We start from the raw sequence: 23,132 nt of genomic DNA, 5'->3' as shown, positions 1-23,132 counted from the left end.
TTAAAACATCACATATATTGCACATTTCTAAAATAAGAAAACACCTGTACATATATTTTCTTCCATATAGGAACATATGCTTGAAACTGCATACACTAAAAAAATGTGACATTGATAGTTGATTGTGCACAATAATGCAACAAAAGACTAGTAGCTAATTTCTTCAATACTTGCTAATAAGAAGCCATAATGGCATTTTGTGAACAGAATCATTGTGAACAGTTAAATAGGAGGCTTCCTATGGAGAGCTTCTTAAATGTCTCCACAGGGAAGTGTGCAAGGATGCCATCAACCTCATCATGGTTCTTAAGCAGAGAAATGGCTTGTGACAGACATGAGGTCACATGTGCTTCTATGGTTAGTTTTACTAGTGTTGCAGTAATACGTTGTAGTATTATGATTACCTTTTCCTGTCATACATTACAGTATACATACTCATAATGACATTACAGTTACTGACTTAATCAGAATTTTGCCACTTCTTTACTCTTATGTCTCTATTTTTTATAATAATATATTAAACAAGCGTGTTTCAGTTAAAATATGATCTACCTCTACACCTCTTTCTTTCTTCCTTTCTTTCTTTCACTTGCATAACATCACTTAACTATGTAATATTCTAGCCCTAAACGATGCGGAAAAGCTGGTGCCTTTATAACCTCCAGGCTGGACTACTGTAACACCATTTTAGCTGGACGCTCCAATACATTACTAAATAAGCTCCAACTGGTCCAGAATGCAGCTGCTAGAGTCCTTACAAGGACCAAAAAGTTTATATATCCCCAAACCTGTCGTCGTTACACTGGCTACCTGTTAAATTTCATGTAGAGTATAAGATCCTTCTCTTAACGTATAAATTATTAAATGGACCCACAGTATCTTAGTGAATTAATTCAGTGATATGAACCCACACGTACGCTCCGCTCACCAAATAACGGCCTGTTGACAGTTTCTAGAATTAGAAAAACCACAGCAGGTGGTCAAGCATTTTCCTACGTAGCCTCAAAATTGTTGAATCATCTCCTGACCTCTGTTTGGGGCTCAGACACACTCTCTACGTTTAAAACTAGACTCAAAACTCTGTTTGCACAAGCATTTTGCTAATATCCGTTGTTTGCACCATTACTCTCTAATATCTCTCCATAAACTGACCTGTCCTATTAATCAATTTCTCTCTCTCTCGCTCTCTCTTTCTCTCTCTCTCTCTCCCTTTATTTGAGCCCCTGAGCAATGTTTGCCTGAGTCGCCACATGGGAGCCACCAGAGCTGCTAGAGTCAATACCAGAGTTTCAACTACCATGGAGCTTCATGCTATACAAAGCTGTGCAAACCTCACCCTCATCAACTGACCCTCCTGCTGCTGCTTCATAAACTCAAACTATCTAATTAACCATTGCTCCACCTGTTTTTCCCCGTTTTGTATTCTAATATTTTATACTAATGCTGTTTGCTATCCGGTGTCGACCAGAGGAGGATGGGTTCCCCTTCTGAGTCTTGGTTCCTCTCAAGGTTTCTTCCTTGCCACTGTCACCATTGGCGACGCTCATGGGGGCTTGGACCTGGATTTTTCTGTAAAGCTGCTTTGTGACAACACTCGTTGTAAAAAGCCCTATATAAATAAACTTTGACCTGACTTGACTTGACCTCTAACAATAACTATTACCTGTGCCTGTCTTTTTACATATGATGTATGCGTGCGCTACCTGTGACAGCTGACTGCTTCACTTCAGTTATCAATGTGAGCAGCACAGTGCAGGAAGCACCATGAACTTGGTGAACAATCCGTCAAACCATCTAATCATGTGAACACAAAACTGAGGGATAAAGATCCCCATGCTGAAGAGGAGAGAGCCCCGACTTCACCTACACAGACCAGACTTGGTTTACATTCAGAAACAGCTCTGTAAGCTCTCTTTTGTTTGTTATATTATTAAAATGTTAATTCTGAGGCTACTGTTTCTGTCTTACTAGTCTCTACTGGCTCGTTTCTATGCCATTCATAATTTCAGCAAAGCTGTGTCATAGTCAAATGCAGGAATAGTGTCAGGCCTTTTAAATGATTACAGTGATTGGCTATTTATTTCTTAATAAAAGACTGTAAATGATGATTGGGCTTTACTAGAAAAGTAATAGGCTCACTTCTCTTTCTAGGAAGTAATCAGTAAACTAATCCCATTACAGTTTGAGAGAAGTGATTGTTCATTTGTAATGGATTTTATATTTTATTTTTTATTTTTTTTTGAGTAATTATCTCAACACTGTTATGCCTGAGTTGTTTCCCATCCACCATTAGTGCCAAAAACAGCTGTATTTCAGTGTCTGCTTTGATAATGAATGGACCAAGCTTACCTGTTGTAATGTTCAAACTGCTGATTTCTGTGGTGTTGTCTAGTTGTAATGGAAGACTGATTGAGTTCAAAGACGACTTGATTTGTTCTATCAGAATCACTTGTGACACGTTCACCTCCACCACCACGATGTATTCCAGTGGGAAAAAGTTGGCTGGGAATAATAATGAGATTTTGGTTAGTGAGGTAGGCATAAAGAACGGTAAAGCAGGTTAAAGAAACTTGTGCAAAAAGTCTAAGTTACTCAAGAAAAGTGTTTATTTACATAAACACAGAAACACATGCATAATAGTTTTATTAAATCTTGTTAATAACTTGGTTTGAAGAGTACAGTTAGCAAAACACAGATTTAGTTTGGCTGAATTAATTTAATGAAGGATTGATTTAGCTGAAGCATGTATTGGATGGTAACTGTAAATACTGCACTTCCTCAGGAAGAGCTTTAGAAATGGAGAAGCTGACACACACACACACACACACACACACACACACAAATGGCTTTACACACATCTTTTTCAGAAGACTTACCATCTCGTTTTTGTCGTACGTGACTGAGTTCTCCATCTGTGTAACTAAACTGGATGTTAAAGAATTGTAGACCTTGTTAAAGTACAGCAGCAGTGTTACAGAAGGCTTGTACATCATGCATTTGCAGAATAATTCAACCAAAAATTAGGGGATTACATATCACCTCAGTTATACTGGTTATGTACTAAAACAGCATGTATTTGAATCTGCTGTTAACTCACACTGAAGCCTGGCTTTACTAGGTTCTATGGGCTGTGCCTCCACAAACACGTTCATGTGGAATATACTGTCTATCAGATGCAGCCCACGCTAAATAAACAATCAGCTGTAGAGTTCAGTGATATAGAGTAGATATTTCACACCTTGTAATCCCTAAAACAAGGTACAAGTAATACAAACACATTGTTGACATTTCCAGTGTTATTTTATTGGCTTTTATGTTCCACTGCTTATTGTCTGTGCTGAAAACACCACCATATCATGTTGAATCAAAGTATGCATTCTGTGAATTGTTAGTTGAACCAACCGTCCAATTACTTTTGGTCATCTATAATGACATTCTGCACTTCAACCTTATAGATATTTCTTCATTTCAAATCTAGTGTGTGGGAATACAGTGTCAAAACAGCACTGCCACTCACTTATTGTGGACTGTTTAGTAGTATCTGCTGCAATAATCGTAATTATAGAACCCTTTATTTCTAAATTTCACTTCCAGCTGCATCACACTCTTGAAGCCGGGCACTTCTAGGACAGCGTGTAGCCCACCCAGTAACCAGTCAGAACCTAGAATTATAGAACTGTTGTCTAATGCAAATCAAATTATTTTAAGCTTACGTGTTATGACTAAAGATTATTCTTCTCATGTGACATTGGAATGTGACTCCAATCATTTCCAGCTGGTGATTTTCCACACCAGTACCATTTAAAAAAACACCGCCGTTGATTTTTGCAAAGTCACCTCAAAAACATACTTTGCAGAAGTGAAAGTAAACTTTTTCTTTACCTCTACTATGATGTCTGAAAAATCAGGCAGTCCCTGTGAGTTCACCACGTACATGTGCAAGAGCAAAATGCCAGCAAATCTCAGCAAGTGTGTTCCTGTAAAAATAAAAGTAAGAAAGTACACATTTATTTACAACCCCATTTCCAAAAGAGTTGGGACGCTGTGCAGAATGTAAATAAAAATAGAATGCAATGATGTGCAAATCACGTAAACCATATTTTTAAAGGAAAATATTACAAAAACAACATATCAAATGTTGAAACTGAGAAATTTGATTGTTTTTTGAAAAATATATGTCCATTTTGAATTTGATGCCAACAACACGTTCCAAAAAAGTTGGGACTGGGACGTGTTTACCACTGTGTTTCATCACCTCTTCTTTTAACAACACTGTAAGCGTTTGGGAACTGAGGAGACACTGCTGTAGTTTTGAAAGTGAAATGTTTTCCTGTTCATTCTTAACATAGGATTTCAGCTACTCAACAGTTCAGGGTCTCCTTTGTTATATTTTTCATTTTATAATCCGCCAAATGTTCTCAGTGGTGACAGGTCTGGACTTCAGGCCAGTTTAGCACTCGGACTCTTAAAACGGAGCAATGCTGCTGTAATACATGCAGAATGTGGTTTATCATTGTCTTGCTGAAACAACCAAGGCCAATATGTTGCCAAAACATATATATTGTTCAAGATTAATGGTCCCTTCACAGATGTGCACGTCACCCACGCCATGTGCACTAATGCACCCCTATACCATCATGAATACTGGCTTTTGAACTGTGCACTGATAACAAGCTGAGTGGTCTTTAGCCTGGAGGTCACAGTGTCCATGATTTCGAAGGCGGCAGCGTTTCTAGATCCTGTTTATATATTTTTTCTTTGTGTTTTAGAGCTTTAATTAGCATTTGTGGATGCAATGATGAACTGTGTTCACAGACAGTGCTTTTCAGAAGTGTTTCTGAGCCCATGCAGTGATTTCCACTACAGCTTCATGTCTGTTTTTAATGCAGTGCTGCCTGAGGGCCCAAAGATCACAGCCAGCAAATTTCTCCAGATTCTCTGAATCTTTTAAAGGTATTATGTACCGTAGATGATAAAAAGCAACTGTTCTTTGCTATTTTATGTTGAGAAACGTTATTCTTGAATTGTTGCAATTGTCTGATTGGCAGTCTTTCACAGAGTGGTGAACCCCTCCTCATCTTTACTTCTGAAAGACTCTGTGATGCTCTTTTGTAACCAATCGTGCTACTGTCCTGTTGCCAATCAACCACCGGTTGAATCAACCACAGGTGTTTTTTTAGCTATACAACTTTACCAGCCTTTTGTTTCCCCTGTCCCAACATTTTTGGAACATGTTGCTGGTTTTAAATTTAAAATCCGCATAAATTTTTCAAAAAACAATAAAATCAACTTCTTTCAACTCCTGGCATCCACCAAACCCAGATTCGTCCATCAGACTGCCAAATAGTGAAGCATTATTCATACATGTATATATTGCTCTAATGTCTTTACACTAACCCAGCTGACGCCTAGCATTGCACAGAGTGATCTTAAGCTTGTGCTGCTAGTGCTTAGGTGCTTAGCCACACATTTTATGAAGCTCTTCATGCACAGTTCTTGTGCATGCGCACACACACACACACACACACACACACACACACTTCATTATATATGAAATAATTGTTAGTCTAGTAACAATTAGTAAGTCTAATAATGGAAATACAAGTGATTTTGAGACACCTGACATCTCATTTATAAAATGTTGCATGGATGAGTATCCATGTGTGCAAAAGACAGAAAATGAAGCTGCTCAGAGCAGCATGGAATGGAATCAGGGAAATGCTGATGCAGGCTGTACTTACAGCTAGAATGTTTTTCTGTGCACATTTTTCTGTGCATACATATCCACACACAACCTACAATCAAGTATAGAGTCATCTCTCATGAGTGTGAAAGTACTGCAAAAACTTTTGCTCTGTAGCCACTAGCATATTGCCAACAACATTAAAATTAGCTGCTGAGCTAGCTAATGTTATTAGCGAACTCTCTGGAAATGATCCACACTGAAATATCATTGTAGTTTAGAGCATTTAGTGGTCATGTACTAAAGTTTGGTAAATTAATTCAACCAGTAGCTCCAGCAAAATTGGCTGATTGGCTATCATGCTTTATATCTAGCTTACTAGTTAACCCCTTAAAATCCAGCTTACTAAGGCTTATTATTCAGTAACTACAGGGACATCAGTGCAAACGTAGTGAACTCACCTTACACAGACATAGTTCTTAAGTTCTAGTTATAAGCTACTTAGAAATGTTGCAAGCTGAGCTGCCAGTTACTCTATAAAAATAGCTCAATAAAACAGTAAAGCTTCCCTTCGGAGAAATGCAAAAAGCTACGTTGAGTTTTCAGGAAATTCATGGATACTATACAAAAGGCCACATTCCCATATAGCAGCTTTTGACTGTGATCTGTAGGCTTCCGTTTAGCACTTTAAGGCTGCAAAGAGACTACACTGTAAAAAGTGTCTCATCAGATCTACTTAGAAAAATTACTTCATGTGGTAACAAGTAAATTTACTAGTTTTATTCAACCTAAATAAATACTTTGAATGAACGATTCTTTCAATCAATGTACTATTTTAAGTTGAATAAAACTAGTTCAATTGCTCGTTACCACATGAAGTATTCTTTTTAAGTAGATCTGATGAGCCACTTTTTACAGTGTAAGATACTGTTTTAATTACTTGGTAAAGATCATTTTGTCCCAAGAATTGGTCCAAAATGTATAGAAACTTCATGGGGTAAACTGTCTATAATTGCCATAGTTGACACGCTGGAGAACAGACTCGGACGCTAATCAGACATAGCACCAGTAACTAAGTAGGCTTAGCGAAGGGCTAATTCCAGCTAAATGATGATGATACATGACGTTATGAAGACCATAATACCTTTATATAGTTTAGAGAAATTAAACAGTGTAGCCAGGGCCAGAGCATTTTTGTGTTTCTAGGACAAGATAACAAGATGAAGATTCTCTATGTGCTATAAAAACCAGGGCTGCCAACTTTACTGGCGGCTAGCTGCTGCTATCTACTAACCACTTTCTACCACTTGCTCACCTAGTTTTAAAGTATACTGCTGTGTAAACCTCGACCAGAAGCTAGCAAATGTCAAGTGAGTCCACAACATCACTACAAACGTCTTTTTTTAAGACACGAGGTGACCCAGGGATTAGAAGCAGGGCTGAGGTTACAGGACTTTAATCATATTACCAGGTGACAGGTTGGCTATCTAATTTGTAAAGGCATAGAGTCTACCTGAATGCAGGATACCATGTGATCTACAAATAGTGCATCATTTTTTAAACTGCGTCACTTTTTCAGTCATCTATATATGACATATACAGGGTTAGGTAGTGTTACGTAATCAGGAAACAAAATTCACCTTTATTTGTAATTATTGCTGATAAGGGGTCGAGAATAATCAATACGATTTCTACCAGACTGATCCTTTGTCTTTGGCATGATATACAACAGATTTTTAATAAATATGGCAAAAAATAGTCTCAGGACAGCAATATAGGTTTTAAATACACCAATCAGGCAATGTCACCTCATTGATCCCTTTCTTTGCCACTATACACCCTTCAACCGCTGCTGCACTCAGCACTTTAACATTAGACTCATACTTTGTACATTGTAAGGTTTACAGGTATGACTGTGTGTGTGTGTGTGTGTGTGTGTGTGTGTGTGTGTGTGTGTGTATGAGTGAGTGATGGTAGGAATGCATGTTTTATTTTATTTTATTTTATATTTATTTTATTTTATTCACTACATGTAAATGTCTGTCTGGTACTGTGCACTGTGAGCTCCTGTCACCAAAACCAAATTCCTTGTATGCGTAAGCAAACCTGGCCAATAAAGCTTGATTCTGATTCTGATCAGGCATAACATTATGACCACCTCCTTGTTTCTTCGCTCATTGTCCATTTTATCAGCTCCACTTACTACATAGGTGCACTTTGTAGTTCTAAAGTTACAGACTGTAGTCCATCTGTTTCTCTGCATACTTTGTTACCCTGTTCTTCAGTGGTCAGGACCCCCATGGACCCTCATAGAGCAGGTACTATTTGGGTGGTGAATCATTTTCAGCACTGCAGTAAAACTGACATGGTGGTGGTGGGTTAGTGTGTGTTGCGCTGGTCTGAGTGGATCAGACACAGCAGTCTTGCTGGAGTTTTTAAACACCTCAGTGTCACTGCTGGACTGAGAATAGTCCACCAACCAAAAATATCAGGCCAACAGCGTCCTGTGGGCAGCGTCCTGTGACCACTGATGAAGGACTAGAGGATGACCAACACAAACTGTGCAGCAGCAGATGAGCTATCGTCTCTGACTTTACATCTACAAGGTGGACTGACAAGGTAGGAGTGTCCAATAGAGTGGACAGTGAGTGGACACAGTGTTTAAAAACTCCAGCAGCACTGCTGTGTCTGATCCACTCATACCAGTTCAACACACCACCACCACCACGTCAGTGTCACTGCAGTACTGAGAATGATCCACCACCCGATTAATACCTGCTCTGTGGTGGTTCCTTTGGGGGTCCTGACCACTGAAGAACAGGATGAAAGCGTAATTGTAGAACTACAATGTGCACTTATATGGTAAGTGGAGGTGTACTTAATGAAGCGGCTAGTCTGTGTATAGATGGGAAAGCTCTACTGCACAACACAATGACTGTATTATATGAAGACTCAAAAATTTGCTTTGTTGATGAAGGCATTGATGAGAAAAAGCCCCTTTGTTGGTAAAAGCATAGGTGGAAAACAGCTTAGCTTAGAAAAATGTGCATGCATGAGAGTCAGAATAACCCAAAAACAATTTAAGCAAAACATCACAAACAATTTATACAATTTTACCACTAATTTCAATCATGTTTTTGTAATGTTAGTCTGGCTGTTTTTTTTATTTTTATAGGACTCCCCATCCAAGAATGTACTAGCCTGATCTTGTTTAGCAGGAAATAACTCGCTGGACTCCTGCCAATAAGACGCCCGTCAATTAACTCAACTCAGATTAACAGCTGAAAGCAGATGCAGAGGGAAAAATGTTTAGACCTAAAAGTTAATACAGAGTGGTGAGTCACTTTGCATAGCAACTGGATGCCACTGTAAAACGGGTCAAGCAGTGTGGTTTGAGTATATTTAAATTACATCCTGTAATTTGTGTGTAGATGTGGGTTTTGTGGTGAGTTTGGTCTGATAAAGTGCTTTATTTGTAATTCTGACTGCTTATTTAGGGTTATTTTTGTATGACTGTCTAACTCCTTATTGAATGCACAGCCAATAACATCAAACCTTGTATTAATGATGGACGAGTCAGTAGGGAGGAGAGGTTTGCGCGAGTCGGGACTTTTACTTTAAAAAGGGGATTTCTACAAGTGAGAGACGGTGATTGAGTTGTTTCCAGGTGGCACAGTTCCTGGAAGAAGTAGACCGCTAGAGGGCGCTCCCGAGCGAGTCCAAAATGAATGGGTTAAGATGGAGCATTTGAGCAAAATCATTGTTTATAAATGCTTTTTTAATTACATTTTTAATGTAAAAGAATGCGATAATTTCCTGAACACAGAGCAGCATAAAACATTTTAACACCGCTGTTATATTTTTAAGAGCTTTTAAACTCGAGTTACAGGAGTTTAAAACGGCACCTCATGTATGTTCATGACATCAGTGAGCTCGAACAGCCAATGAGCTGCAATCAATCAGCACTCAGTAGCAGTAATGCCAGCGTTCTGAAAACCCATTTGCCGTAGAACAAATGTAACATACAGGTAAGTTGTCTTTGCTTTTTTAGTGAAATAAATCATTCTACTTTCCAAAACTAAAGGAAAGTTCTGGGCAAGTGATTAGAAACTATGTAAACTTTTTGTTTTTAGTCGATTCGCTCCATTCACCCCCATTCATTGAGAACTGGCTTGCCGGCGCCCTCTGGTGTTTTGCAGTCCCGTTCTTGATATAACAGGAGAAATAGGAAGAGTCCAGGATCCCCTTAAACTGGCTCTGACAACGGCTGCCTTCAAAGATCTAGTGACGTGGAGAGCAAGCGTGTTTCTGCATGAGATGAAAAGAACCTTTTGAAGAGACAGAGAGCGGCTGAGGGTGGAGCTGCGAGAGGATTCGACAAAGGTGGGATAAACAATTGTGAGCGTGTTGAAAAGTGGGCCGAGGACCAGGCCACACGCTGCCAGCGAGTTGCTGCAGCCTCCAGGTGGTGGTTATGATCGCTACCTGGACAGGCATGAGTATATGCAGCTTCTTTTGATCCTCTACACCAGGGGTTCACAACCTTTTCCACTCCAAGGCCCACCTGTTTATAAAAATAAAGCACAGCGGCCCACAGAACAACTAAAATCAACTTTTTTAAATTGTTTTTTTTTTCCACTCCTTTGTCAGTAGTTTATCAGTTTGAGTTCAACTACTCAGGTCGCTGATGCTCAGCCAAAAATCAAAAGCAGACATTATTTTCAAGCTTGTCTGTCATTTTTATCAGCTGCAGTTCGAGCTGTAGGAATGATAAAAGTTCAATGAGAGTCCGTAAAGCGTCAGATGTTAAAACAGGCAGATTATATTGACAGTATTCAGTGCAGATGTGCTGCTGGAAAAACAGAAAGCCAGCTCTATTGACGAATTCCCTCATTTGATCATAAAATGCGTCACACCAGCAGTGAACTGAACGGGGTTTGGTCGGAAGCGGACCGAGATCCAAGGGTTTTGCTGGACCGTTTCAGCTGTTTGATGCAGACCCAAAAACAGGTGGAGTTTTCACTCATGTCAAAACGGAGTGAACTAAAGTTTGATATGTCCGCATCGAACAAGGTAGCGCCCCGAGGAACCTCTCCATCTCTGACTAACTCTGCACTGCACTCCCGCGGCTGCGTCGTCTCAAACTGATGATGTTTAATTAGCCTGCGACTGCAATGTTTTTGTTTACACGTCTCTACTGGCCCCCTGAGTACAAGCTCCCCCTGAGTACAAGACTGCAGACAACTACAGGGTGCTTCACGGCCCACTGGTGGTCTGCGGCCCACAGGTTTAGAAACCCCGCTCTACACTAATGCCACTGGATGGGGCGAGCCTATACTTTGATGTAAGAACTTCTTTTTTGTTGACTGGTTAGCAAAAAAGGAGATAGGGACACAGCCGCTGAGCTAAGTGCAGAAGTGCACCGTCAAAAAGATTTTTCATTTAAAGATGCAAACCACACAAACCTTGTGCCCATGCTAGTTTAACAGAATATTCACTGGTATAACAGTCTCCCTCCAAACACACTGAAAGCTATCAGCCAAATATTCATAGCTAGACACCCAGTAGTCTCACAAGGACTGCACCAAAGTGTGTCACTGTGGCATCCCTCTTTTGTGCTTTATATATCATATATATATATATATATATATATATATATATATATATAAAATGAATCCGCAAGTATCACTGGTGTGAAGCTAATGGATTTAAGCAGGCGTGAAAAGAGCTCAAATTACATTTAAACAGTTTTATCTTGTGCATTATAATATAGTCGGTATCACGAAGTCCTAAAAAAACAACACACCTCCTCCCTACAAACAAGCTATTCGATATGCTTGCCAGACAAAAACTTTGTTACTTTCAAATGGAATCATTGTTGACAATTCTATCGGGACAATGATCTAAAAGAATTCCTCAATAAATGCACAAAGGTGGCTCAGAGACCACAGAGTAACCCTATGGCTCCACTTGATTGCAGCACCTGCCCTACACCATTGACCACTGAGGACAATTCATTCTGAAAGGCAGGGCCTGTGATGTTCTCTGTACATAAAAGCTCAAAGCAGTGATATTATGTTTCTCACCACATATGAAGACTAGTCTAGATCCCACATGATGCCAAATGTACAAACTCAATACCAAAAGAAGTTGGGACAGTAGGTGAAAAGCAAATAGCTTTTAAAAACAAAATAAAAATAAAAACAAAAAGCAGTGATTAGTGAATTCTGTTTGATCTGTATAAAATTGAAAACAGTGCAAATACACATTATTTGATGGTTTATCTCACAAATGTTATTGCGTGTATTTACATGCACTTAATAATCCAATAACTGCAGAAAATAGGATTTTGTCAGTAATCCGATCAACATGTTTACATGCACTTGAGTAATCAGATAATGGGGAAACTCCAGGTCTGCATGAGTGAGACAGTAATCAAATTTCTGCTTTGCAACCAGCCAATAAACTCACAGAAGAAGACGTGACGTAAACATAACGCAAAAATCAATGTGGCTTTTTCTTAAACATGGAGCTGATTTACTTAAATATGAACATACATCATCTAGAAGATGAAGAATATTTAAATCCTTTATTTCGTGTTTGGTTTCAGCGCAGCTCCAACAGTGTTTTGCTGCGTCTCGCAGCAACGTTGCTTAGTTATATCTAGTACCGCCATCTGTTCTTATGCATGTGTGGACTGAGAAATCCGAAAGAAATCAGAGTAAGAGTTCACATGCACTGAGAAATCTGATTACTGAGCTAAAATCCAGCCTCTTTATCAGATTTCTAGGAGTATAGTGTTTACGTGACCATTCGAATAATCTGATAACTGCAGAAATCCGATTATGATGGGATTACTGAGTGCATGTAAATGCACGCATTGTTTTTTTTGTAAACATACATTTATTTCAAAATTGATGCCTGCAATATGTTGCAAAAAGGTTGGGACAGGAGCTTGTTTAACACAGCATTACATCACTTTTCCTTAACAGCAGGTTTTTAAACTCATGAGGACTGAACTAAATCCCGCACTCATACACACCTCTTTTGATGCTCTACATGCACTATCTATCTGGAACATTGCTGCCAATGCTGTGTTTACACTGTTTTTACTACCCCAGTAACTGTTTTCTACCTCAGTAACTGTTTTACTACTCAGTACTTGTAATTGTTTTACTACCTCTGTAACTGCTATGTATAGGTATGTTATCTGACGTAACTTACAGATCACATCACGTTAAAAATGTCTGCATCTTATTCCACTACCTCATGTCCAGAAATCTGTGCTGTGTCGGTGCTACACTGTCTGGTCTGTTAACTGTATCTAATGTCTGTTTAATTTATTGTATTTATTGTATTGTTTTCTAGCTTAATCCTTGTTTGCACACTGTCTGCACGTTCGCACTTTTGTATTTTTGTACTTTGTACTTTTTGTTCCTTGTTGCACCGTGTTGTTCCTGGAGGAACGTAATTTCGCTCCACTGTGTACTTGTACATAGATGGAATGACAATAAAAGCCTCTTGACTTGACTTGACTTGACTTGAACAGCACTTAATAAACAGTTGAGAACTGGAGGCACAAATAGATTTTTTTCAATTTTCTCTTATACAAGTCTTCAACTATGTGACTGTACACAGCCTTCATGGTCATATTTTGAGCTTAGTGATGTTAGCACCCAGCAGCCATGCAGTTGTAAAACAAGCAGAATATTACTTGCTGTTATCGTGTTAAAATACAAATGGACGTCCCTGTCAATTACAAATCAAATCAAATCAAATCAAATCAAATCAGATTTATTGTCACATCACAAGAGTACAGGGACACAGGTGAGTGAAAAACTTGAGTGCGAGTTCCACAAATTATGCAGAGAACAGTATTTACACATAGATAAACAAAACTATAGATAGGATAGAAGAATAGATAAAACCAATTTAACTAAAATATATACATATAATCTTACACAATAACTTAAAAATAATAATATTGCACCGAGACATATAATATTGCACTGGGAATGTAGGGTGGGTGTAATCAACTATATACTATATATAGTAATGGATATTACGATGCTATGTGGATGTGCAAATAATCACACTAGGTGTGGAGGTAGAAGATGGTACAGTAGGTGGCAGAGTATTTAGTAAAGTGCAAGGTACAGGAAGTTAAGTGGAAGTGCAGGGGGAGAGTATTGTCTTTGGATAGGTATTCAAAGTCCAGCTATGCAAGTAAAGTGCGGGAGTACAGCGGGAGTACAATTACATCACACGGAAGGCAACATATGTTGCTCCAAAATGTGTTCTGTGTTAATGCTGCCTTCACAGACCATGAAAGATGCTGGCTCTTAAACTTTATGCTGGTAACAATCTGGACTGTCCTTTTTTTTCTTTGACCCAGAGAACACAGCATCCATTATCTCCATTAACAATACAAAAGACTGACTTATCATACGCTGTTTTTCAGTTTTTGATATAATTTGAAAATGCCTGTTGGCCTTTACATCATTGGTAAATTTCATGATGAATTGAGCAAAAAAACGGCCTAAAATTACTTGGAAAGAAGTCTGTGGTTCTATTGGCTTACATTCAAAGTAAAGTATGTTTTTTCCTTCTCCCATAAAGTTACCATTTTGGAGATACATGGTTTTCTTCCAGCAACAGCACATAGCACAATACATGTTTCCACTATGCATCAGTTCATTTCAGATGAGCTTGAGACCAGAGAAGTCAGCGGTTTTTATGGACATTGTTGACACTGTGCATAGTACAGTCTTAACTTGCCTTTATGGATGTTGCGATGGATGGTGTTTATTGACAATAGTTTGTAAAAGTTTTCCTGAGCCCATGTGATAAAATACATCACAGATATACGCCAGTTTTAATACAGTGCGAAGATCACAGGCATTCAGTTTTTTTTTTTTTTTGGCGTGGCCCATAAGCACAGAGATTTCTTTGAATGTTTTGATGTTATTTACTGACATATTTTGGGCAAATTGTCTTAAATTGCCTCAGTCCCAACTTTTTTGGAAAGTGTTTTATGCATCAAGTTTGGAATGAGGGTGTATTTCCAAAAAACAATGAAGTTAATAAGGTAAAACATCACAGCTTTCTGTTTTTATTTGCATTTTACATGCCACAACAACTTTTTTGGAAGTGTGTTTGCAGACTATGACCTCACAGACTTTGAGACGTAAAGTACTTGATGTTGAAGTCGGTGAACTCTGAGAGAGAACTGATAACACTGAACTGAGAGTAATATGTGAAAAGTGATATTTCAGGCCCAACAGGTAGTGTTCGTCTTCTACACCACTATAGTTGAACTACAGCCTGGTGAAGTGCATACCTCAGTAGAAATGACTTTCAACTAGGGTAGATGTGACTTTCTTTAAAATGAGAGCTTGTAACTCAGAAAGGAGCAGAAACTTTGCTGAACCTCTACAGAGGAAAAACATCTAGTTAAACAAGTTTTATCAGGAATCTTTTTGCTTTGCTTAAAATTTAGCATTATAGCCCTCGATTCCACTGTTAAGATCAAATATAAACTTTCAGGCCATGCTACTGCATTTAATTTACCTTATCTTATATCTTATTGTTACATGGCTGTATTAATATCAATAATAATAATAATAATGATAATGATAATAATAATAAAACTCACATAAACAATGACTTACCTTCATTGCCCATTATGCTCATGCAGATTTGAAGAATTTTAACTGTAGTCACTCTGTTTCTCCAGTGTGTATGCAAGAGTTATTGGACACGTTCATTCTGTAAAAACAAGAGTTTAAGTTTTAATTATCAATAAATTCTTAAGTTAGTTGTAATTATGTGTCAGTTTTATGTGTCTGTTTTGAAACAGTAAGATTTACTATTGAGTTGATTCTTTCAAAGTCTCTCTTTCATCTGACGCGACAGTAACCTTTGAGTAAATGTGGGTAGGTTTCAGATAACTCAAGTTAAATTAATGTAGAATTTATTAATATTTTTATGTCAAATGGTTCTACGTCAGTGGTGTAGACTGTCATATAGTATATAAAAAGTCACATACTGACTTTTTTACCGGGCTGTTTCTGTATACTGACTTCTAAAGACGTGTTTCCTTGTATACTTCTTTTCTTTTTTTATTCCAAGACCACATTCCAAGTCAGGGAACATAACATTATGACCACCTCTTCATTTCTATGCTCATTGTCCATTTTATCAGCTCCACTTACTATATAGGTGCACTTTGTAGTTCTACAGTTACAGACTGTAGTCCATCTGTTTCTCTGCATACTTTGTTAGCCCCCTTTTACCTTGTTCTTCAGTGGTCAGGACCCTCATGGACCCTCACAGAGCAGGTACTATTTGTGTGGTGGATCATTCTCAGCACTGGTGGGTTAGTGTGTGTTGTGCTGGTCTGAGTGGATCAGACACAGCAGTGCTGCTGGAGTTTTTAAACACCTCAGTGTCACTGCTGGACTGAGAATAGTCCACCAACCAAAAATATCCAGCCAACAGCGTCCTGTGACCACTGATGGAGAACTAGAGGATGACCAACACAAACTGTGCGGCAGCAGATGAGCTATCGTCTCTGACTTTACATCTACAAGGTGGACTGACAAGGTAGGAGTGTCTAATAGAGTGGACAGTGAGTGGACACAGTGTTTAAACTCCAGCAGCACTGCTGTGTCTGATCCACTCGTACCAGCGCAACACACTCTAACACACCACCACCACATCAGTGTTACTGCAGTGCTGAGAATGATCCACCACACAAATAGTACCTGCTCTGTGAGGGTCCATGAGGGTCCTGACCACTGAAGAACAAGGTAAAAGGGGGCTAACAAAGTATGCAGAGAAACAGATGGACTACAGTCTGTAACTGTAGAACTACAAAGTGCACCTATATAGTAAGTGGAGCTGATAAAATGGACAATGAGCGCAGAAACAAGGAGGTGGTCAAAATGTTATGCCTGATCGGTGTAAGTATTGATTTTGTGATTTCCCATGTTGTTACCAATTTGGAGATTACTTGGACTGATGGTTTGTACACTCTCAGGGGAAAATGTACTAAACTGTCACTGAGGTGGTTCCCTCTAGGTTATATCTGCAGTACTTTTAGTTGGGGAGATTAAAGCTCAGCTTACTAAGGCTGTAGCTAATCATGCAACTGTGCAGGAACGCTTACTAATTATACATATGCAGGCACAATGAAAGTCTGTTTTTTTCTTGCATAACATTAAAAAATCACTAATACAAAAATTCAAAAAGAAGAATTACTGCAGTTTGTTGGTTAATTTATAACTAGAACAAAGATCAAACTGACGTCAACTTTCTATGGTTTAAATTTGTTTAAAATCGTTTAAAATTGATATCATATACTGATAGATTTTGGGCAAAGTGGTGAGTCTTGACCCGTCCTTGCACATAAACGTCTAGGCCATTCCTGGATGCTCCTTTCATACCCAAACATGTTAGCATCACCTTAGACTTTTTTTCAAAATGTCTATAGTCTTAAATTGCTTCTGTCCCAACTTTTTTGGAACATAATTGCATCAAATTACATTGAAATTACATTAATTAAGTTGTATTGACTCCACACACCCTGGCTTCACAACACGCCTTTTAGTTTACTGTTCTGAAAAGGTACAAATTTGTACCTTTTCTTAGAGATGGGGGGTGGGGGGGGGGTATTTAAGGTACTCAGTTGGACCATAACACCATTATTGTACCTTAGAGAGTCAATTTATATTGTGTTTTTCTGACTGTGTATCACTCCTACATTCAACCCAATGAGGTTTGTCCAACTAATGAAAGCAGATAATTTGTTTTAATGCTGCCATTGAAACAAATTCTGGCTTTTACAGCCAAGAGCGAGATCAGTAAACCAAGGAGTATGAATAAGATGCGCGCAAGGTAAGAGGGGAAAGACAACTTGAAGAGGTTGAGTAAAACAAGCCAAACAATATGCAAATAGTTGGTGCCTGTGGGCAATGGGAAATAGGTTTTACTAAACAAGGTTGCACTGATCAATCAAACACTTGTCAATTAAATCTGACACCTCACAAAATTTCCCTGAAACCACACAGCTGAGTCAGTTTCTCTCAGTTACATGCTTTTGTTACATAACATCAACAAGTGAAAACTGATTAAAATAGACAAGAGATTTTATTCATTTTTGAGAAATCTTCATTCTGATTGTTTTGCCCAGTATTTTATACGTATATTCTATCAGCAGTGATATCTTTTTACGGAAGGAGTGTGGAAAAATAATAGAGCGCTGTTAAAACACCTGGAATGTGTTGGCTATGGTTCTAGTAACTGGTCTGAACTATTAGTGCTTTTGGTATCCCTTTATAAATTTTATGCAGGAAGAGGCTGTGAGCATCCAACAACGTTATGTGCTATCACTGTAAATAATGTATGAATTCAAATCAGAGTTATGTATTCTGATTTTATTCCTCTAAAAACGTGTTTTATGTCATGCTTGCAACAGTTCAGACTGACACATTTTGCTGCTGTCAGAAAAAAAACTCGTATCTCAAATTTTGACGTTTTTCAGTTTTTGACATAGTCTGAAAATGCCTGTCGCCCTTTACATTGTTTATAAATTTCATGATGAATGGACTAAAAGAAACGGCCCAAAACTACTTGGAAAGACGTCTGGTTCCATTGACTTACATTAAAAGTAAAGTAGTTTTTTTCCTTCTCCTGTAAAGTTACCATTTTGGAGATACAAGGTTTTGTTCCGACAACAGCGATTTGTTTATAGTACCTTATACGGCTTTTGCAAATGACTATAAAATAAAGATTTTTATATAAAGTACTCATCAATTGTACTTTGCTGCAACAGTGTGCCTCCCTATAATGACTGTCGATATGTTATAAAGCCACGCTGTCATCAACTCAAAATTCAGACCAAAATTCTCATTTATTTTCATACCAGGAAGGAATATCAAATGTCATAAGAAGTTATTGCTATAAAGGCAACACGTTCTTTTATATCATTATCTTACACGTTCCATGTAAGCCACAGGCAACACATGCTTTTCAATTAAAAATGATAATAAAGAATATATATAAACAACGTTATTCATTTAAATGATTTATGAGTCTTACCTTAGCCTCAGTCAACCGAAGCTCCTTTCAGCAACGTCCAGGTTTGTCTGAAACATGTTTTTGTCTTTTGACTGACGCATTCTGGAAGAACTGCCCACGAGCATTACTGGAATAACGCAGTGAACATAACTGTGTTAAACACTCGCTGGACCTGTTTGGTTTTAGCTTCTGTTTCCTGATTCTATTGTGTAAGTAGAGAAGAATGTTCTTGTGCCTTCTTTTTTTATCACTGCTCTCTGTGAACTACAGCAATCGCTTCACATCACAGCATCAAATATCTGCTGATAAAATATATATTTCATGCTTCTGTGTAAATATATCAACTACTACAAACATGACTGTCCTAACAAATCACAGGATGGGTCACTGAACCTGTAAGTGTATTTTATGTAAAACTGAGTCCTTTTTAGATTATACATAAAATTAATTATATACATCTGCAGCCCTAAATGGCCTCATATTACAAAGGTTTGGGCATACATAATGTTATAAACCAGAATGACCAAAAGCACCAATAACCACGTGAAAGCAAAAAGATACAGTCTACAACAGAGACAACAGAGACATGTTTGTTTGGGCCTGGTGTTTTTTTTTCCCTAAAGGACCTGCTCAGTAAGGTTTAATACAGACTTAGGCCCATTTCTTATTTTTACCCCTAGCCCTTGTTTTCAACTGTCACCTTGCCCCTTGGAACTGAGTTACAGGGGGTAGTGGTTGAAATTTTTCCCTACAAAATGGGACCCGACTCATTCTTTCACTAATGTTTGTGAAGGCAGGCTGCATGGCCAGGTGCTTGATTTTATACAGCTGTGGCAATGAGACTGAATGAAACACCTGAATTAAATGATTAAGAGGTGTGTCCTAATACTTTTGTCCATATAGTGTACATACACACACACACACACACACACACACACATATACACATACACAATCCCTGACTAGCCACTTTAATTAAGCACAGGTGGCTTTGCAGTTCTACATTTCCAGACTAGAGTTTTTGAACTCTGCAGTGTCACTACTGGAATGTGAATAGTCCACCAACCAAAAGTATTCAGCCACCAGCCTCCGGTGGGCGGTTTTCTGTGACCACTGACAAAGGACTAGAGATGACTATCATAAAATGTGCATCTGAATCTGAATTTACATCTAGAAGGTAGACCAACAAGGTAGAAGTGTCTTATAGAGTGACCAGGAAGAACTCCAACTAAAAACCCAAATAGTACCTGCTCTGTGGTGGTCCTGTGGGGGTTCTGACCACTGAAGAACAGGGTAAAAAGTGCCTACAAAGTATGCAGAGAAACAGATCACATATAGATTATAATAGGCTACAGTTTGTAATAGTAGAACTACAAAGGGCACCAAGTGTGGAGCTGATAAAAGGCAGAAAGAGTGTAGATACAAGGAGGTGTGGTTCATGAAGTGGCTTGTCGGTGTACAAATATAAGAACTGAGAACATTTAAAGGAATTATTTAACATAGTTGGATTGGTTTTTAACTTAATTGTATTTGAAGTGTGCACTGTGCAGCTGTATTATCCATGATAAACATATTCAGGTGAGGACTGGGGCAAAAAAAAATTGATTAGGTCATCCCTAATTTTTATTTTATTATGTTATTAAAATGTCTAAAATCACTTAATGTTTTCATTAATACCATCACTGAGACACCCTTTAAAAGATATTCATGACATTTTTTATGACATTTTCCATTTCATTTTTATTACTATTATCTGCTCAACATGTCTAAGGACGATGACTTTGTCAACGGCTATGTCTCTCTTTTCTCTGAACTTGCTCTACTACTAAAGCTTGTGTTTTTGATGCACCTCATGATAAGGCTGTGTTTGGGTGGAAAGACAGTATCCTTGTGCAAGAAATAATCCGCAGGAAATCACTGTTATGATCTTGAGAGCAAAGAATGAGACCAGACCCATGCAAGATTTCATATGATGGGAGAGTTTTCACCACATCTGTGAAGGTTTTAAGACATAAATTTGAGGTTTGAGAGCTTCTTGTTCCTGGCCAACGCTGGTGAGAGCTGTCAAAGCATGGACTCAAGCGGGAAGCAGGAAGACACCAACAACAACCTCAGGACCCTACTGGCTGTAGCTTAAGTCTGCAGATCCCCTTCCTGAACATACACAACAGAATCAGGAATCAACTACATGCTGAAGAAATCAAAAATCCATCAACATGGCCAAATGAAAAAGAGAGGCTGAAAATATTTTTCTTTTCTCTCATTACTGTTTATGAGAATCTCAGACTGGTCCATGTTGTCATGCACACACTGTTTATGCTGGAAATTAAACCATGTCATCTTGTGCGACTAGTCAGTTTAGCAGTCTTTGAAAGGCTCTTCACAAATTGTTATTGTTCTGTTTCGTCCATTGTCTGACCTCAAAAAATCTCTACTGATTACTCAACTAATCGTCAAAATAATCAGCAGATCACTCGACTGCTATTATAATAGATAGTGAAAGCCCTGCCACAATGAAACAGGTGTTACATACGATGAGACTGTATGAGTTTCTAAATTACATTTATTATTATGAGAAACTATGAGAAAATAATTGTGGTTAATTTCTAAGTGTACTTTTCAATAATTTAAATAATCATATATACAGTGTATATACATATATATATATATATATGGGTCATTCTACCAAAACGTCCATTTTTGTTTCCCTAGCGTTTACAGATATATTACGCTCAAAAACATGTTAGGGTTACAATTTATTTATATTTTAAAATAAAACAATGTTATTTTAAGAATTACACCTTCTTGAGCCTCAATTCAGCAATATTGTTTTTTGAATCAATTGTATAGAGCTCATCCCCACAGTCATGTGTAAAGGCTGAGGCCATATTTTGAAGAAAAAAAAAATTTCTGCCATTTCAATACAATAATCTATACATGACTATGAAATATATAAATGAAATGATATAAAGAAAACAAATGGCTGAGGATCTATGAAGAAAAGCACATGGTGAGTCCACTGTGTCGTTCAGTTATCAGAGATTTTCTCCTTTAGCTCATGATTTCATATGAAGCTTTTAGTTGAGGTCACTGGTGTGACCAACATTATTCTTAGGTAATTGTGAAAAAATAGAATACAAATGGATTAAATTACATATTTTAGTGGATGTTCCATGATTGACAACATGTGGTTTGATGTTCTGTAGCAGCCTTTTTGTAAAATGCATTGTTCATTAAAAATGTCTCTGGTGTTTCCTTTCTTATGTGTAACACCAATGATGATCAGTAACACCAGTGACTCCTATGAATAGACAGAAAAGTGGACGTTTCTGTAGAATGACCCTTATAAATTAGATTTTTATTTCTTGGAATAATCTTACTGAAACATACAAGACATAAAGGACTGGATGTCGCGTAACTTTCTCCTTCTAAACTCGGATAAAACAGAGGTTCTGCTTCTTGGTCCAAAAGCAGCTAGAAACAAACTGTCTGATTTAACATTTAAACTTAACAATTTCTCAGTTGCATCAAGCTCATCTGTAAAAAGCCTTGGTGTCATTATAGACCCTGATCTGTCCTTCGACGCACATATAACTAATATTACTAGAACAGCCTTCCTGCATCTCCGCAATATTGCTAAATTAAGAAATGCATTCTCTCTACAGGATGCAGAAAAGTTAGTTCATGCATTAATTACTTCAAGGCTAGATTACTGTGATGCCCCGCTGGCTGGATGTCCCAGCAAAAGCCTTAACAAACTTAAGCTGGTCCAGAACGCTGCAGCCAGAGTCCTTACAAGAACCAGAAAGTTTGACCATATCAGCCCAGTTTTATCAACCTTACACTGGTTACCAGTTAAATTTCACATTGATTATAAAATTCTCTTACTGACTTATAAAGCACTAAACCGACTCGCCCCTCAGTACCTGAGTGAACTTCTCTCCCACTATGAACCATCACGCCTACTTAGATCACAAGGTACTGGATTACTATTAGTACCTAGAATTAATAAAGTTACGTCAGGGGGGAGAGCCTTCTCATACAAAGCCCCCCAGCTTTGGAATAGTCTTCCTGTTAATGTTCGGGACTCAGACACAGCCTCAGTGTTTAAGTCTAGGCTAAAAACCTACTTGTATATTCAAGCCTTTGGTAATTAGTTTTCCCTGTCAGTTCTATACCTGCCAGAGTCTCTTTGTGATCGGTCACCCATTACAGAACTGACTCTGTGTGTTTTCCTTTCTTTTCTTCGCCGAGTTGAACAGCTGCCCATCCTGTGCGTCTGATGCTGCTGCCTTTTCTGCCTCGATCGGGTGCCACTGCTCGCCAGCCCTCTGGACCAGCTTACCAACATTGAGCCTCCTGCTGTACAA

The 23,132-nt window shown here is 38.2% G+C and overlaps 1 protein-coding gene across 1 annotated transcript in view; it reads right to left on the bottom strand.

Moving 5' to 3' along the window:
• adgrf6 (adhesion G protein-coupled receptor F6) overlaps positions 1-18,846 on the bottom strand; it is a 228,232-nt gene extending 209,386 nt beyond the window's left edge. Inside the window, exons 1-5 of the mRNA XM_036582596.1 lie at positions 18,785-18,846; positions 15,355-15,451; positions 3,883-3,977; positions 2,877-2,925; positions 2,350-2,502 (exon numbers count right to left, since the gene is read on the bottom strand). Coding sequence (XP_036438489.1) covers positions 2,350-2,502; positions 2,877-2,925; positions 3,883-3,977; positions 15,355-15,376 — 319 coding nt within the window. The 5' untranslated portion in view covers positions 15,377-15,451; positions 18,785-18,846. The remainder of the gene's footprint in view (positions 1-2,349; positions 2,503-2,876; positions 2,926-3,882; positions 3,978-15,354; positions 15,452-18,784) is intronic.
• Between the last annotated feature and the right edge of the window lie 4,286 nt (positions 18,847-23,132).

Source organism: Colossoma macropomum, unplaced genomic scaffold (assembly GCF_904425465.1).
Source record: "Colossoma macropomum unplaced genomic scaffold, Colossoma_macropomum, whole genome shotgun sequence".
In the NCBI taxonomy this organism is placed as follows: domain Eukaryota; kingdom Metazoa; phylum Chordata; class Actinopteri; order Characiformes; family Serrasalmidae; genus Colossoma; species Colossoma macropomum.
Note: the sequence above shows the minus strand (reverse complement) of the source record. Positions and strands in the feature narration are given on the sequence as shown.